The following is a 15,368-nucleotide window of genomic DNA, read 5'->3' on the forward strand; positions in this document are numbered from 1 at the left end:
AAAATTTTAAGATTTTCTAACGAAAATGTATAAAAGGTTCAAGAGAAAATCAAAATTTTGTCTGGAAACACGAAAAAGGTTGGCAATTGATGACGAATGAATGCGTCGCGCGCCTCTTTGAAGTGTCGTTGTTGTTGTTGTTGCGATCGCGACGCATACGCGACGCATACGCGACGCGCACGCGCCGCCCGCAGGGGGGTGGCGAACACGTCAGAAACAAACAAACAAGTCGGAAACAGACAATTTGACAGACAAATCTGAGCAAATCGAATGAGTAGAGTCGGAAAAAATACTTTCAGAACCAGATAATCACTCCTACATAGAGAAAATGACTATTTTATACTGGAAGTCTCTGAAAATAATGATTTCCAGGTACAGAGAATCGAATCTACGAGGAGAAACGACTCTTTTCTACTGCGGAATGTCTTTTTAGTTTTTAGATAACTAGTCTCGAGTACTCTCCCGGCCTAAACTTACGAAAACCGGGCAAGCGAATTAGATCTGTGTCTTGGGCTTCGAACACGTGCTGGTAATCAGCGGTTTTTAGTCTTTTCTTCCAAATTCTTCTATATTTATTTATTTAATTAATATTTATTTAATTAATTAATATTTATTTATTTATTTATTTATTTAATTAATTAATATTTATTTATTTATTTATTTATTTATTTATTTAATTAATATTTATTTATTTAATTAATATTTATTTAATTAATTAATATTTATTTATTTATTTAATTAATATTTATTTATTTATTTAATTAATATTTATTTATTTATTTAATTAATATTTATTTAATTGATTAATATTTATTTATTTATTTAATTAATATTTATTTATTTAGTTAATATTTATTTATTTATTTAATTAATATTTATTTAATTAATTAATATTTATTTATTTATTTAATTAATATTTGTTTATTTATTTAATTAATATTTATTTATTTAATTAATATTTATTTATTTATTTATTTAATTAATATTTATTTATTTATTTAATTAATATTTATTTATTTATTTAATATTTATTTATTTATTTAATTAATATTTATTTAATTATTCAATATTTATTTATTTATTTAATTAATATTTATTTATTTATTTAATTAATATTTATTTATTTATTTAATTAATATTTATTTATTTAATTAATATTTATTTATTTATTTAATATTTATTTATAACCTTCTGGGAATTTCTGGAAAACTCTAGAATGTTCCAGAACCTTCTGAAAAATTCTGAAAAGCTTTAGAACCTTCTGGAAAATTCTAAAAAATTCTGGAATGTTCCAGAACCTTCTGGAAAATTCGAAAAAATTCTGGATTGTTCTAGAACCTTCTGGAAAATTAAAAAATGTTGCTGCGAGATCTTCGTGGCGAGACCCATCGTGGCGAGACCCACCGTGGTGAGACCCGTCGTGGTGAGACTCATCGTGGCGAGACCCATCGTGGTGAGACTCATCGTGGTGAGACCCATCGTGGCGAGACCCATCGTGGTGAGACCCATCGTGGTGAGACCCATCGTGGTGATACCATCGTGGCGAGACCCATCGTGGTGAGACCCATCGTGGCGAGACCCATCGTGGTGAGACCCATCGTGGCGAGACCCATCGTGGTGATACCCATCGTGGCGAGACCCATCGTGGTGATACCATCGTGGCGAGACCCATCGTGGTGAGACCCATCGTGGCGAGACCCACCGTGGTGAGACCCGTCATGGTGAGACCCATCGTGGTAAGACCCACCGTGGTGAGACCCGTCGTGGTGAGACCCACCGTGGTGAGACCCACCGTGGTAATACCCAAAATTTTGGCGGGAAATTTAAATTTTCTGAGAAAAATATTTTGGCGGGAATTTTTAATTTTCTGAGAAAAATATTTTGGCGGGAAATTTAAATTTTCTGTGAAAAATATTTTGGCGGGAAATTTAAATTTTCTGAAAAAAAAATTATTTTGGCGGGAAATTTAAATTTTCTGAAAAAAAAATTATTTTGGCGGGAAATTTAAATTTTCTGAGAAAAATATTTTGGCGGGAAATTTAAATTTCCTGAGAAAAATATTTTGGCGGGAAATTTAAATTTTCTGTGAAAAATATTTTGGCGGGAAATTTAAATTTTCTGTGAAAAATATTTTGGCGGGAAATTTAAATTTTCTGAGAAAAATATTTTGGCGGGAAATTTAAATTTTCTGTGAAAAATATTTTGGCGGGAAATTTAAATTTTCTGTGAAAAATATTTTGGCGGGAAATTTAAATTTTCTGTGAAAAATATTTTGGCGGGAAATTTAAATTTTCTGAGAAAAATATTTTGGAGAGAAATTTAAATTTTCTGTGAAAAATATTTTGGCGGGAAATTTAAATTTTCTGTGAAAAATATTTTTGCGGGAAATTTAAATTTTCTGAGAAAAATATTTTGGAGAGAAATTTAAATTTTCTGTGAAAAATATTTTGGCGGGAAATTTAAATTTTCTGTGAAAAATATTTTTGCGGGAAATTTAAATTTTCTGAAAATCCCAAAATTCTGGAAATCTAAATTAATTAATTAATATTTATTTATTTATTTAATAAATATTTATTTATTTATTTAATAAATATTTATTTATTTATTTAATTAATATTTATTTATTTATTTAATATTTATTTATTTATTTAATTAACCAGCCGCTGACCGCGCCTACGGCGCGGGCAACGACTGGCACCATTAAAAGTATTTGACACACATACACTTCCAGAATTTTCTCGATTTTTCTAGAAAGTTCTGGAACACTCCAGAATTTTCCCGATTTTTCTAGAAAGTTCTGGAACATTCCAGTATTTTCTCGATTTTTCTAGAAAGTTCTGGAACATTCCAGTATTTTCTCGATTTTTCTAGAAAGTTCTGGAACATTCCAGTATTTTCTCGATTTTTCTAGAAAGTTCTGGAACATTCCAGTATTTTCTCGATTTTTCTAGAAAGTTCTGGAACATTCCAGAATTTTCTCGATTTTTCTAGAAAGTTCTGGAACATTCCAGAATTTTCTCGATTTTTCTAGAAAGTTCTGGAACATTCCAAAATTTTCTCGATTTTTCTAGAAAGTTCTGGAACATTCGAGAATTTTTTCGATTTTTCTAGAAAGTTCGGGAACATTCGAGAATTTTTTCGAAATTTCCAGAAGATTTTAGATTTCCAGAATTTTAGAATTTTCAGAAAATTTAAATTACCCGCCAAAATATTTTTCACAGAAAATTAAAATTTCCCTCCAAAATATTTTTTTCAGAAAATTCAAATTTCCCGCCAAAATATTTTTCACAGAAAATTTAAATTTCCCGCAAAATATTTTTCACAGAAAATTTAAATTTCCCGCCAAAATATTTTTCTCAGAAAATTTAAATTTCCCGCCAAAATTTTGGGTCTTACCACGGTGGGTCTTACCACGACGGGTCTCACCACGATGGGTCTCACCACGATGGGTCTCGCCACGATGGGTCTCTCCACGATGGGTCTCTCCACGATGGGTCTCACCACGGTGGGTCTCGCCACGGTGGGTCTCACCACGATGGGTCTCACCACGATGGGTCTCGCCACGATGGGTCTCTCCACGATGGGTCTCTCCACGATGGGTCTCTCCACGATGGGTCTTTCCACGATGGGTCTCACCACGATGGGTCTCGCCACGAAGATCTCGCAGCAACATTTTTTAAAATTTTCCAGAAGGTTTTGGAACATTCCAGAATTTTCTAGAATTTTCCAGAAGGTTCTAAAGCTTTTCAGCATTTTCCAGAAGGTTCTGGAACATTCTAGAAATTTCCAGAAATTCCCAGAAGGTTCTGGAACATTTCAGAATTTTCCCGAAGTTTCCAATTTCCCTTCCAAAGACAAAAACACAATTTTTCCCAAACTACAGTAATCCTACCCTACTCCTACAGTACTACTACAGTACCCCGCCCATATCCCCCTACTAACCCCAAACTAATATCCCTCCAACAGCCGAAAACGCCTGCCTTTGTAAGCTATGACGTCACTTCTTAACAAACGGACACTATTTTTTTATATATAGGTAATGATAAGACAAAAAGTCAATTTTTCCCAAACTACAGTAATCTTACAGTACTCCTACAGTACCTCTACAGTATTACTACAGTACCCGTCCATATCCCACCACTAATCTCAAACCAATATTCCTTCAAAAGACAAAACGTCAATTTTTCCAAACTACAGTAATCCTACCGTACTACTACAGTACCCCGTCCATATCCCCCTACTAACCCCAAACTAATATCCCTCCAACAGCCGAAAACGCCTGCCTTTATAAGCTATGACGTCACAGACTACAAACTACGGAACAAACGGAATTATTTTTTTATATATAGGTAATGATATTTATTTATTTAATTAATATTTATTTATTTATTTAATTAATATTTATTTATTTATTTAACTTTTTAAACTTCTAACTTTTTAAAATTCATATACCGTTCTAACTATTTAAAATTCATATACCATTCTAATTTTTTGAAATTCACATACCGTTCTAACTTTTCAAAATTCATATACCGTTCTAACTTTTTAAAATTCATGTACCATTCTAATTTTTTGAAATTCATGTACCGTTCTAACTTTTTAAAATTCATATACCGTTCTAACTTTTTAAAATTCATATACCGTTCTAACTTTTTAAAATTCATATACCGTTCTAACTTTTTAAAATTCATGTACCATTCTAATTTTTTAAAATTCATATACCGTTCTAACTTTTTAAAATTCATATACCCTTCTAACTTTATAAATTTAAAATTAATTTTTAAAAGTTAAAACGGTATATGAATCCCATAAACCGAGCATCTTGAAGTATATCTCAAGTTTGTACGGATTACTGTACATATTTCATATCCATTCTTTTCCCCTTCCTTTTCTATACTTTCCAATAAATTCCTTCATTTCAAAGATCCACTTACTTTAGTGTCTTCCCATTCGACGCCTTTTCTTCATACTGTACTCTGCCGGGGGCGGGGCGCCCTCGCTAAGCCCAAAAAGGCCTTGATACTGTCCATTTTGCCCATTTTGCCGGTGGTTTCATCCCTGCGATGCTCAAGTTTTCAATCGAAGTCCTTCTCGCCGATTCGCCATCCCCTAAATCCTTATGCAGATCATCTGGAATTTTTCCATTTCCCTTGCCTTCTTCGAACTCTATATTTGCAGAATCATCTTCAGGTGCTCTAGAATTTTTTATCTCTCTGGAATTCGGCTTTTTATAATTGAACAAAATTCCCCAAAAGTACTAGTTTTGAAGATTTATCAAAACTTTGGCTGTAAATCATTAAACAGCTTTAATAATTTTGGATTGTTTTATGTTGATATTCGGTTATGTTGGACTATAGTAAGTACTTAGACTGTCAAAAAATGCAATAGAAGATAATTTTTCATAATTTTGCACCTCTATTAACTTTAACTAAAGGCAAATCTGGATATAAACCGCCAATGGACTTATAAAAAAACGTTCTGCCAAAATAAAGATATCTTGCTCTAAAAATCTTCTTGTTTTTCAGGTGACGATGAGAATAGTCGAAAGAAATTTCCATGTGAAATATGTGGGAAGCAGTTTAATGCACATTACAATTTAACACGTCATATGCCTGTACATACTGGAGAACGGCCGTTCGTTTGTAAGGTGTGTGAGTTTTCATACTTTTTTGAAAATCAGATTATAGTATAATTCCTTTTCAAGACAGGTTCTTCAGTTGTTTTTCCTTTTTTGCATTTTTAACGTTTCAAAAAATTGTTGTAATATTTAAAGGCACACGGATTTATTCGGATGGATTTCACCGCGAAAAAGGTTACGGTAGCATTTTTGATTGATTCTCAATTTTCATTTCACAAGTCGGCAAATTTGCGGTTCGCCGAATTGCCGGAAATTTTTCACTCCGGCAATTTGCCGATTTGCCGTTTGCCGGATATCATATTGGACGGAAATATTTAGAGGATTTTTTTATAAGACGGAAACACCTAAAACTGTGCTTTTTTGAAATTTCTTGCCTGTTTTCTCGAGATATTTTCATAGAATTTGCTTACTTTTCTGATTAGATGTAAAAACATTCATAGGATTTGTACGATTTTGCCGATTGAAATTGAAATTTGACAATTTCCGTAATAAAATGTGCAAAACCACAATTCGCCAAAAAATTTCGGCAATTGCGATTTGCCGGAAATTTCCAATTCCGGCAATTTGACAATTTGCCGATTTGCCGGAAAATATCGTTTGCCACCCACCCCTGGGTTTAACTGTATGTTTTTAAACATTTTTAGTACATAAATTGTTAATTTTTAAATTGTTTATGTCCATAAAAAAAGTTGACTATCGCAAAATTATAAAGCTATTCCACAATTTTTTGATCGCCACGAGACCCTTTTTTCAATTTTTGCAACCCATCCAAATAAATCATTGTAGCTATATATCGTGAAAAACGGCAAGTGGGGAAATGATTAATAATCATTTCTGTGATGCCTGATAAAGCTTTAAAATTATGCTTAAAAGGCCTAATAAAAATTGCAAAAAAATATTGTTGTCAACCATTTCCTTACTGGCCGTACTGGCCTTATAGTACGCATTTCAGAAACTTACGATATTATTATTATCATTAGGATGCACTGAAATTTCAGACGGAACACTTTTTGAAAGCATCATTTTTTTATTTTCAGGTATGCGGAAAAGCATTTCGTCAAGCATCCACTCTCTGCCGTCATAAAATCATTCACACTGACAGTAAACCACATAAGGTAAGGGAGGTGTCGTCCTTAATCCTTTGGAATAGACAGGACAGAAGTGGCCCAAAAATGGGATTAGACGCATCGTTTTCATCCGATTATTCCCCCTCTCCATTCTACCGTACCACTTCTTTATTTTTGAATTGTTACAGTGCAAAACATGTGGCAAATGTTTCAATAGATCGTCAACACTCAACACTCACGTCAGGATTCATCAAGGTATACGATCCAGTTTATGAAATAGGATTGGAAGGGGAGAATATGAAAATGTATTTAAATTGGTCTTATGTGGCCGGAAAAAAACTAGGCCATTCTCAGAAATTAGCTCAAAGGTCCAAATCACTGCAGAACTATATGTAGCAAATCCCCAAATTTTTGAAAAAACTCGGCCACGAAAATTAGGCTAATTTTAGACAACCTTTGCATGTTTTTCATATGTGACCGCAAAAATGTTAGGTACAAACTCGGTTTCAGAGCAAAATGGGTCAAAAACCGAATTTTTTAAAATATCGGCCACCGGAATTAGGCCACGTCTAGTGAATGGTATGCTTTTGCCAGGCGGACAAAAAAATGTTTTTGGTAAAAACTCGGGCACCCACTGAAAATGAAAATTACACGTTTTCTCAACGGCAAAATACTAATGATGGGAAAACTCGGCCAGCTTATTCTTCTCGCGGCCATGTTGTGAATGTTTGCCTGGGAATTGCACCCATTTCAGTTACGTGGCCGCGGAAAAATAGGTGGACTAGTTTTCCTACTCCTGATTTTTTTACCATAGATCATTCTGAAAATCGCGATTTTTTGTGAGAGCATTTTCCATTTGAAGTCATAACAGTTTGGCCGAGATTTAACCTATCAGAGGGAAGTTTTTGCTATTTGGCCTAGAAAAAACAAAAACTCGGCTAGCGGCTTATCTTTAAATTTTCACGTCAGATCTTTCTGAAACGACACAATATTCATAGTTCCAACAAGTCGATTTTCAAAAAAAAAAAAGTTCCAATCTCATTTTATGAGGGTGGCCGAGTTTTTGTATATTGCGGCCCCGTAGTAAAATGTGATTTGTAGAATAAATTTAAAACTAGTTTTAAAAGAAATGCGCGTTATTTATGATGTATCCCAAAAATTGTGTGCAATTACCACCACAGTGCATCACATTTTTTACACGTAACTTCTCCCTAAGCTCGTAAAATAATTAATCTTGAAAAAACAATTCTTTCAGGATTCAAGCCATTCGTGTGTGAAATATGCGGGAAAGGATTCCACCAGAACGGAAATTACAAGAACCATCGACTGACTCACGAGGATACGAAAAAGTTTTCTTGCTCAATCTGCAGTAGGGTGAGGCGTTTTTTTTTTGAGTTTTGAAGGCGGCATGTAGGCATAAGCATGCCTGCCGCGCATAGCCTGGAAACCTTGATCAATTTCCAGGCATTCCACCAATCGTATAACCTTGCATTCCACATGTTCACACACGAAGAACACAAACCGTTCACTTGCCACGTGTGTTCAAAAGGATTCTGCCGAAACTTTGACCTAAAGAAGCATCTTCGCAAAATGCATATGACTCAATAAACCTTGTTTTTTTTTACAAATTCCTTTGATCTTAGAAATCCGCGAGATTCCTCACAAGGCTATATGAAACTTGGCGGGGTGGGTTACCCATTTTTATTAGTTTGTTCACGCATCAATGAACACCCCAAAAAAAAGTACTGTGTGCTTCTTACAAATGACATTAGTCACGGGACATTGATAGCAAAAAAGTGACAAAAGGGACAGAGAGAGAGAGAGAGAGGGTGTTCCGTTTTGCGCGAGTTGGTTTTTATGCGGAAAAATATTGTAAATCCACTCTAACTTTTGACTAAAATAGACTCGATTTATAAGGGATTTCTGATGTAAAGGGTACTGTATGTGCTGTTCCACATAAGTGCTGTACCGGTGAAATGATTACTGTACCGTATAAGAGCTACCGTACTGGTTCTAAAAGGTATTGGACGGAAGGGTGCAATGTACTGTATGCGGGGTACTGTAACAGTGTAAAGTTTACTGTGCATGACTGAAGAAGTGCTGTTCTGAACAATTGAAAAGGTACTGTAACTGTACGAATGTATTGTATACATAAAAGATACTGTACTGCTTCTAAAGGGTATTCTGCAGAAGGTTATAATATTATGTATAAGAGGGAATTGGACCAGCATCTACAGTATCCGCTGAAATAGATGTTTTTCAAAAAACCTGGCACGAAGAAATCTTTCTCACTAGTCAGGTACCGTACCCACAAGAATATCACACATTTCTGTTTTCTTCAATAGTCGAATTGTTTACAGCAACACAAGTTATTCAAAGATTACAAAAAAGGAGCAAAGATAATGACACGGAGCTAGACACGTTTTAAACTTTTTTGAAACAAAAGCATTTATTTCAATGAAGTTCAATGAAGTTCGAAATAACTTAAAAATTAATTTTGAAAAACGTGGCATTAAAAATTTTAAAAAACTCTCCCCTCCCACTTCCCCCAGTTTTTGAAAAAAAAATCAATAATTTTGATTTCGGCAGAATATCATAATAAAAGACTATTTATTCCACCTTTAAAATTGGGCAGAAGTACTGTTAGGAATGAAACTAAAGGACAACGAACTCAGCTGTTAAATGAAGAAGTTTATTCCAAAAACCGTTAAAAAGTCAAATCAACTTTACAATAACTCATCAATGCTCCACTTTTTCTGATTGGGTCATAACTCTTGTGGCTATGGATCTTAAAATTTATTTCAATCAAGAATCACACTTTCAATGAAATCTAGTTCACAAAATGCCCCTTCTTATCCATGATGTCTCTTGCTATCCTTTGGCTTCTGTGGTCCTGTTGGTGTGGTGGTGGCTGTGGAAGGACTCGGAAGCTTCGGTGGCTCATTCGGTTTCATGTAGTACGGCTGATTCTTCAGCCATTCCGATTCACAAATTGCCTTGTAAGTTGGTCGATTTGGAGCATGAGGCTGAAGAATCTCCAAAATCAGAGCCTTGGAATGAATGGAGGCTGTACAGGTTTTTCCGAATCTTGAACGAAATTCAAATTTAAAAAAAAACGGTTTCTAGTACATTTTACTTACTTAATTTTATGAGCCAGTTGTCTCTCAATCATTCTCGTCGGATCGCGATCATCAAACGGCATGGTTCCAACCAACATAATGTACAAAATCACTCCGGTACTCCAGACATCAACCGCATTTCCCGAATATTCTCTTCCGCGCAGAATCTCCGGAGCAACATACGCACGAGATCCGCAGAATGTTCCAGACTTCTCTCCAGGTTTCAGGATACGCGAGAAGCCAAAATCTCCGAGTTTGACGTTCTCGTACTTGTCAAGAAAGATGTTCTCGCACTTGAGGTCACGGTGCACAATGTTATATGATTGGAGATGCTGAAAATGTAAAGTTCAGAGTATTTGAAATGTTTAGTAATCTGAAATGACGTCAAATTTCTCTTTAAAAAATTGCCGCTATTTCTGGAGATCAAAAAGGTGATGCTAACGATGTCGGTGTACCGGAATTCACAAAATCTTACGCGCATTTAGTAAAAGTCGTGGTATACCGTATACGTATACGGTAGATAAATTGCGAACAGTTAATCCGACCCTGTTTCTGAGGGAAATTTCAGAAAACTAACCATGAGAGCTGCGATGAACTGACGGAAGGTGAACTTCGCGTTCTCTTCACTCATTGTCTTGATCTTCTTCATTTTTCGAAGCAAGTCTCCTCCAGCACAAAACTCGGTGACAAAAATGATATGATCAGGGAAGGAGATCATTTCATACAAACGGCAGACGTTGTCATGTTTCAGAAGCTTCACAATCTCCTTCTCACGTGGCAAGAACTTCTTGATGTAGTCATCTTTTTCACGGGTCGGAGTGATGTTGATCACCTTCGCCGCCACTTCAAGCTTCTTATCGCCCCACGTGGCACGGGCCACTCGAGAGTACGATCCGCTGCCTGGAAATTTAGAAATTAAGTAAGTTTATAAATTTAATTGTTCAGCAAAGTCTCCAGCTCATTTTTGAAGGAAGTTATGAGCGTTTGAAGTTGACAGTGTGGAAGAGGAAAATAGTGTGGAGAAAGGAGAGAGGGGAAAAGACAGAGCGTCTGCGCCTGCCTGCCCGCGTCCACAATCTCTCACTCCAACAACTTCAGACCCTGTAACTTCCTCCAAAAACCCGCTAGAGACTTCATTCAAAGACCATTTTTGAGCCCTAAACCTTACCTAGAATCTTATCAAACTTCAGCTTGTGCTCCTTCTCAAGAGTCGGCGCAAATGCCTTAGTCCTCGGGCTCAACTCGTCAGGTTCTTCCTGATTTTCAGACGCATCTGGAAATAGTTTATTTTAGTGCTGAAAGTAACCTTGAATACACTTACCAGTGCTTTCTTCGTTTACCATTTTCAACGACTTGCAAGAGAAATAGAAAGCCAATCAAAATAATTATTGATTTTTTCAAAGACTGGGGAGGAGGAACTGTTGGTTTTTAATTTTTAATGTCACGTTTTTCAAAATTATTTTGAACTTCATTGAACTTCATTAAAATAAATGCTTTTGTTCCAAAAAAGTTTAAAACGTGTCTACCTCCGTGTCATTATCTTTGCTCCAAATCTAAGCTCCGCCCAAAAACTACCCGAGGGTAAAATCAGAAATTCAAAACCAACAATTCAATTCTTCCTATTGTGGAGTTTCATTGAAAAACCAAACGGCGTGTTAGATGATCATTCAAGATGGCCGCAGAGCTTGTTCAGCTTAATCCCGGACAACAGGTGAGTGAGACAGAGTTCGTTGCGAGACCCGCTGAATTCGAAGCTTTCAGGTTGAGAGATGGAGTATCGAGAAGAAGTTGGGAGAAGGAGGATTCGGTGCTGTCTACCGTGTATTCGATGCAACCGGAAAATATGCGATGAAAGTGGAAGGAGCCAATGAGCAAATTCAGGTAAATTGCACCGTTAATTTGAATTTTGTCAGCATTTTTGAGTAACAGTGTTCGCTTCTATCTTTCGAAATCTTTCGGTCTTTACTATTAGAATCTAAAAATTTTTCGTTTCCAAGATTCATTTACATTAGAGAGCAATGAATCAATGCGCGAATAATCGTAGCATTGTACAGGCCTATTTCTCAGATTAAGCCTAAGCCTGAGCCTATGCCTATGCCTATGCCTATGCTTAAGCCTGATCCTGAGCCTGAGCCTAATTCTATCACCTGAGACTTTATGAATGATTTCAGGTTTTGAAACTGGAAGTTTCCGTTCTCAACAAGCTCTCCAAACGTGGAAACCGTCATTTTTGCAAGATCGAGGACAAGGGACGCTTTGGAAACTTCAATTACGTCGTGATGACGCTTGTCGGAAAGTCTCTCCAAGACCTGAACAAAGCAGGTGTCGGTGGCCATATGTCGATGGGTTGCTCGATTGGAATAGGCATTCAATCTCTGGAGGCACTGGAGGATCTTCACAACATTGGTTACCTCCATCGTGACGTCAAACCCGGAAACTACACGATTGGACGTCCCGAGCTGAACGAGATCCGCAAGGTGTACATTTTGGATTTTGGAATGTGCAGAAAGTTCACTGGAAATGATGGAACCATTAGAAAGCCACGCCAAGCTGCTGGTTTCCGGGGAACTGTCAAATACGCTCCAATCAGTTGCCATCTTCAGAGAGAACTTTGCCGGTATGTTTTGAATTCCAAACTTTTTTTCTTTAGCCTAGGCTGAAGATTCAGCTCTAAGCCTATTCCTGAGCCCAAACCTAATTTATTTTAATTTCAGCAAGGACGACTTGGAGACTTGGATGTACATGCAGGTCGAATTGTCGCACGGAACAATTCCTTGGCAATATATTTCCGATATGAACCAAGTTGGACAGGCCAAGCAAGCGATCCGCAACAATCTGGGCTCCCTGTTCCCACCGCCATGCCCACATCAATTCCAGGACATCATGCGTATGGTTGATGCAATGAAATACTATGATGCACCCAACTATCAAGCAATCTACGGAATGATGCGTCAAGCTTATGGTGCATGTGGATCCAACGAGAATGCTCCGTACGATTGGGAAAATGGAGGTCCAGCTGCCTACTTGCTCCACTAGAAGAAATAGACTTGAAATATAACTGACTACCTTTCTTTGTATTGAATTGAAGTGAAATGATTTTGATGAAATGGTTTTGTCTTGTTTTAAGGTACGAATGATAGATGTTATGATAGGGTCCTGGCACAATACAAAGTTTTATGTTACCGTACCCGCGGCTTTATCTTTATAAACGCAACGCCATCAGCACCTGCCTGCCTTCTGTATAGTGTCGTGCAAATCCCAAGGTACAGTACCTGTGTATCTACCTGCAACTGCAAATGTACCTGCAACCGCGCCTACCTCCCATGGAAGCCCTAGGCTAAACTATCTTACCTTAACCTCCAGCATAGCATATACTCCACATTTGATAAGAACATTAGATGTTTCATTCCGTGAACTTTCCTTTTGGTATTGTTTTTTTTTGATTTACAACAATAGAATTAGAAAATCCTTTTATCCCAATCATTTTATAATATTCTTTCTTATCGCAAAAACTATTTTCGTCTTCCGGAATATGGAAAATAAAGAAAAAATCTTTAATGCGCAGCATCCACTCTCGAATGTTAACGCAAGGTGAGTTCTAACTTTTCTCAATAGCTCATATGTATGTTTGAAGATCAATAACTTATCGGTCCGGTGGGAAAAGCCCGAAAAGCCCGAGACGCGTGGATGAGGAAAACAAGACTGACGAGGAGTTGGGTGATGCTCTTGGAATCAGCCATCGATGTGATGAGTGTGATGAGGTTTGAAAAGCAATTTTACAAAGCAATAAAAAAAATGGAAAAATGTTTCAGATGATGAAGTTTGAAACGTGGGTGGAAAGACAGGATGCAATATTGGAATGTGGTCATGGGTACTGTAAGAAGTGCATACCAAATATTAAGAAAGGTTAGACAGAAATTCGAAAGTTGTTGTGTTATGTGAGGGACAAAAGGGGACGCTGATTTAGTGGTGGCAATGACAGGTAGGCATGTAGGTATAGGCAAGCACATAGGCGTTTTGAAAAGTAGGTAGGTACGTAGATGTGGATAGGTACTCGTCGGATGTTGCTCGATACTTCTCGCTATTGGCCTTTTCTCGCACTTTGTTGAAAATAACTCATTTCCTGGCTAATTCCCTTTTTATTGTAGATCACATTTTCTTTTTTTACTTTCAGATGCCCACACCTTGACAAAGTGTCCGGTAGTTGCAGTGAAATGTCGAATTCCAAATTGGTATCAGACTGGACAAGCAGCGAAACCATCGCATCGAAAAAGTGAAGCTGCACGGAAGGAGTACTCTACTAAAGCAAAATTATGGAATTTCGAATATAAAGGACGTCCACTGGTGGTTTCTCTTCGTCGTGATGCTACTTATGGTTTGTTGTCCGATCATGAGAGAAAAAATTTTAAAAAACCAATTAGTTTGACCGGAAAACGCAAAAATGTCAAAAATGACGTCACTCATTTGCGCGGGAATTCAAATTTAATTCGGTCCTCTTGATTTTTTGAAAAAATCATTAAAAAATTAGAAATTTTCTTACCTTTTTTAGAGTTATATTCGATATATTGGGACTGTATTCTGTCATTCAGGGCAAAAAACCCACAGACACTACTCCACATTAATTAATTAATTAATTACTGATTAAGTAAAATATTATAGTACTACTAAATAGTAATATAGTCCATGTTACGCAACAAATTTGACGCGCTAAATATCTCGTAGTGAAAACTACAGTAATTCTTTAAATGACTACTGTAGCACTAATATCGATTACGGGCTGCGCTTTCGAAATTCGAATTATGACAGCGATATTTAATTTCCCATTGTTTCTTTTCATTTCAATGCTTTTTTGAAAATGTTTCAGCAATAAATGATCAGATCAGCGTTACAGTAGTCATTAAAAAAATTACTGTTATTTTCGTTACGAGATATTCTGCGCGTCAGATGTGGTGCGCAATACGCATTCTCAGAATTTCGCTTTTACGTAATAGTTGTTTGTACTCGAAGCACATAACTTTTTAAAATTTGCAGGAGACCTGGAAACAAGCCTATCCATGTTGCTAAACATCGATCTGAAAACCAACATGATTCTAATTCATCTTCCACACTCATACAATGGAGCAGATGTCAATTATTTCATGAAAGCCGACGATTCGCTTACAAATGGTCCATATGAAAAAGATACAAAGCTGAGTCATCTACGTCATCCGAAAATTGCAGCTTTGAGTCTGGAAGTGACTGAAAAGAAGACACCGAGCTCTGAGACTCCGTCAAAAGAAAATCCAAAATCGCCAGGGCCTCTAGATTCAAACAAATAACTGAAATTTCTATGAAAATGAATTTGGTATTTATTACGAACTTTTTATTTTTATTCTATTACACCCTGAAATGTTATCGTAATTTCGCGAAATTTTGACATTTCAGTTTAAAGGCACACGATGTTTTTGGTCTCGCCACGATCTCAGTTCAAATAGATGGCAAGTCTTACAGAATGGTTAATTTACTTTATAAAATTAATTGCCGGTTTTGAAAATTTCTGGCAAT

General features: G+C 36.3%; 4 protein-coding genes and 1 non-coding gene across 6 annotated transcripts; 3 read left to right on the forward strand and 2 right to left on the reverse strand.

Annotated features, from left to right (window-relative positions):
* The first annotated feature begins 5,021 nt into the window (after window positions 1-5,021).
* Window positions 5,022-8,324, forward strand: fezf-1 (C2H2-type domain-containing protein). Its single transcript, NM_070193.5, has 6 exons — window positions 5,022-5,190; window positions 5,526-5,647; window positions 6,676-6,753; window positions 6,894-6,960; window positions 7,961-8,079; window positions 8,170-8,324. Exons 1-6 carry the CDS (start codon window positions 5,064-5,066, stop codon window positions 8,311-8,313), a joined length of 657 nt encoding a protein of 218 aa, NP_502594.2. The 5' UTR covers window positions 5,022-5,063; the 3' UTR covers window positions 8,314-8,324.
* Window positions 8,325-8,773: 449 nt separating this feature from the next.
* On the reverse strand, window positions 8,774-8,794 carry 21ur-15078. The gene has a single exon (NR_056890.1).
* A 694-nt stretch (window positions 8,795-9,488) lies between these two features.
* Y38H8A.4 (Protein kinase domain-containing protein) lies at window positions 9,489-11,301 on the reverse strand. Its single transcript, NM_070194.6, has 5 exons — window positions 11,146-11,301; window positions 10,993-11,097; window positions 10,402-10,724; window positions 9,846-10,156; window positions 9,489-9,792 (listed from the first exon to the last, which is right to left on the reverse strand). The coding sequence occupies exons 1-5, from the start codon at window positions 11,165-11,167 to the stop codon at window positions 9,558-9,560; spliced, it is 996 nt and encodes a 331-aa protein (NP_502595.1). The 5' UTR covers window positions 11,168-11,301; the 3' UTR covers window positions 9,489-9,557.
* Window positions 11,236-12,944, forward strand: ttbk-8.1 (non-specific serine/threonine protein kinase). The gene is made up of 4 exons (NM_070195.6): window positions 11,236-11,535; window positions 11,586-11,705; window positions 11,996-12,441; window positions 12,539-12,944. Exons 1-4 carry the CDS (start codon window positions 11,497-11,499, stop codon window positions 12,858-12,860), a joined length of 927 nt encoding a protein of 308 aa, NP_502596.1. The 5' UTR covers window positions 11,236-11,496; the 3' UTR covers window positions 12,861-12,944.
* Window positions 12,945-13,356: 412 nt separating this feature from the next.
* On the forward strand, window positions 13,357-15,178 carry Y38H8A.2 (RING-type domain-containing protein; the record flags this gene model as incomplete). Of its 2 annotated transcripts, NM_001047557.2 has the most annotated exons (5): window positions 13,357-13,415; window positions 13,459-13,585; window positions 13,637-13,730; window positions 13,999-14,199; window positions 14,856-15,178. In NM_001047557.2, 5 exons carry the CDS (start codon window positions 13,357-13,359, stop codon window positions 15,140-15,142), a joined length of 768 nt encoding a protein of 255 aa, NP_001041022.1. The 2 variants fall into 2 exon arrangements, with proteins under 2 accessions (NP_001041022.1, NP_001041023.1); NM_001047558.3 differs by lacking the exons at window positions 13,357-13,415; window positions 13,459-13,585; window positions 13,637-13,730; window positions 13,999-14,199 and having other exon boundaries at window positions 14,879-15,142.
* Window positions 15,179-15,368: the final 190 nt, after the last annotated feature.

Source organism: Caenorhabditis elegans, chromosome IV, assembly GCF_000002985.6.
Source record: "Caenorhabditis elegans chromosome IV".
NCBI classification, from domain to species: domain Eukaryota; kingdom Metazoa; phylum Nematoda; class Chromadorea; order Rhabditida; family Rhabditidae; genus Caenorhabditis; species Caenorhabditis elegans.

Excerpts from the sequence above, each read along its gene's own strand:
- fezf-1 (NM_070193.5), top strand. The coding sequence starts at position 5,064 with ATGCTCAAGTTTTCAATCGAAGTCCTTCTCGCCGATTCGCCATCCCCT. Across the intron at positions 5,648-6,675 it reads AACGGCCGTTCGTTTGTAAG|GTATGCGGAAAAGCATTTCG; the intron begins GTGTGTGAGTTT and ends TTTTATTTTCAG. Across the intron at positions 6,754-6,893 it reads CTGACAGTAAACCACATAAG|TGCAAAACATGTGGCAAATG; the intron begins GTAAGGGAGGTG and ends GAATTGTTACAG.
- Y38H8A.4 (NM_070194.6), bottom strand. The coding sequence starts at position 11,167 with ATGGTAAACGAAGAAAGCACTG. Across the intron at positions 11,098-11,145 it reads GGTAAACGAAGAAAGCACTG|ATGCGTCTGAAAATCAGGAA; the intron begins GTAAGTGTATTC and ends AACTATTTCCAG. Across the intron at positions 10,725-10,992 it reads GAAGTTTGATAAGATTCTAG|GCAGCGGATCGTACTCTCGA; the intron begins GTAAGGTTTAGG and ends CTAAATTTCCAG.
- ttbk-8.1 (NM_070195.6), top strand. The coding sequence starts at position 11,497 with ATGGCCGCAGAGCTTGTTCAGCTTAATCCCGGACAACAG. Across the intron at positions 11,706-11,995 it reads GAGCCAATGAGCAAATTCAG|GTTTTGAAACTGGAAGTTTC; the intron begins GTAAATTGCACC and ends GAATGATTTCAG. Across the intron at positions 12,442-12,538 it reads CTTCAGAGAGAACTTTGCCG|CAAGGACGACTTGGAGACTT; the intron begins GTATGTTTTGAA and ends TTTTAATTTCAG.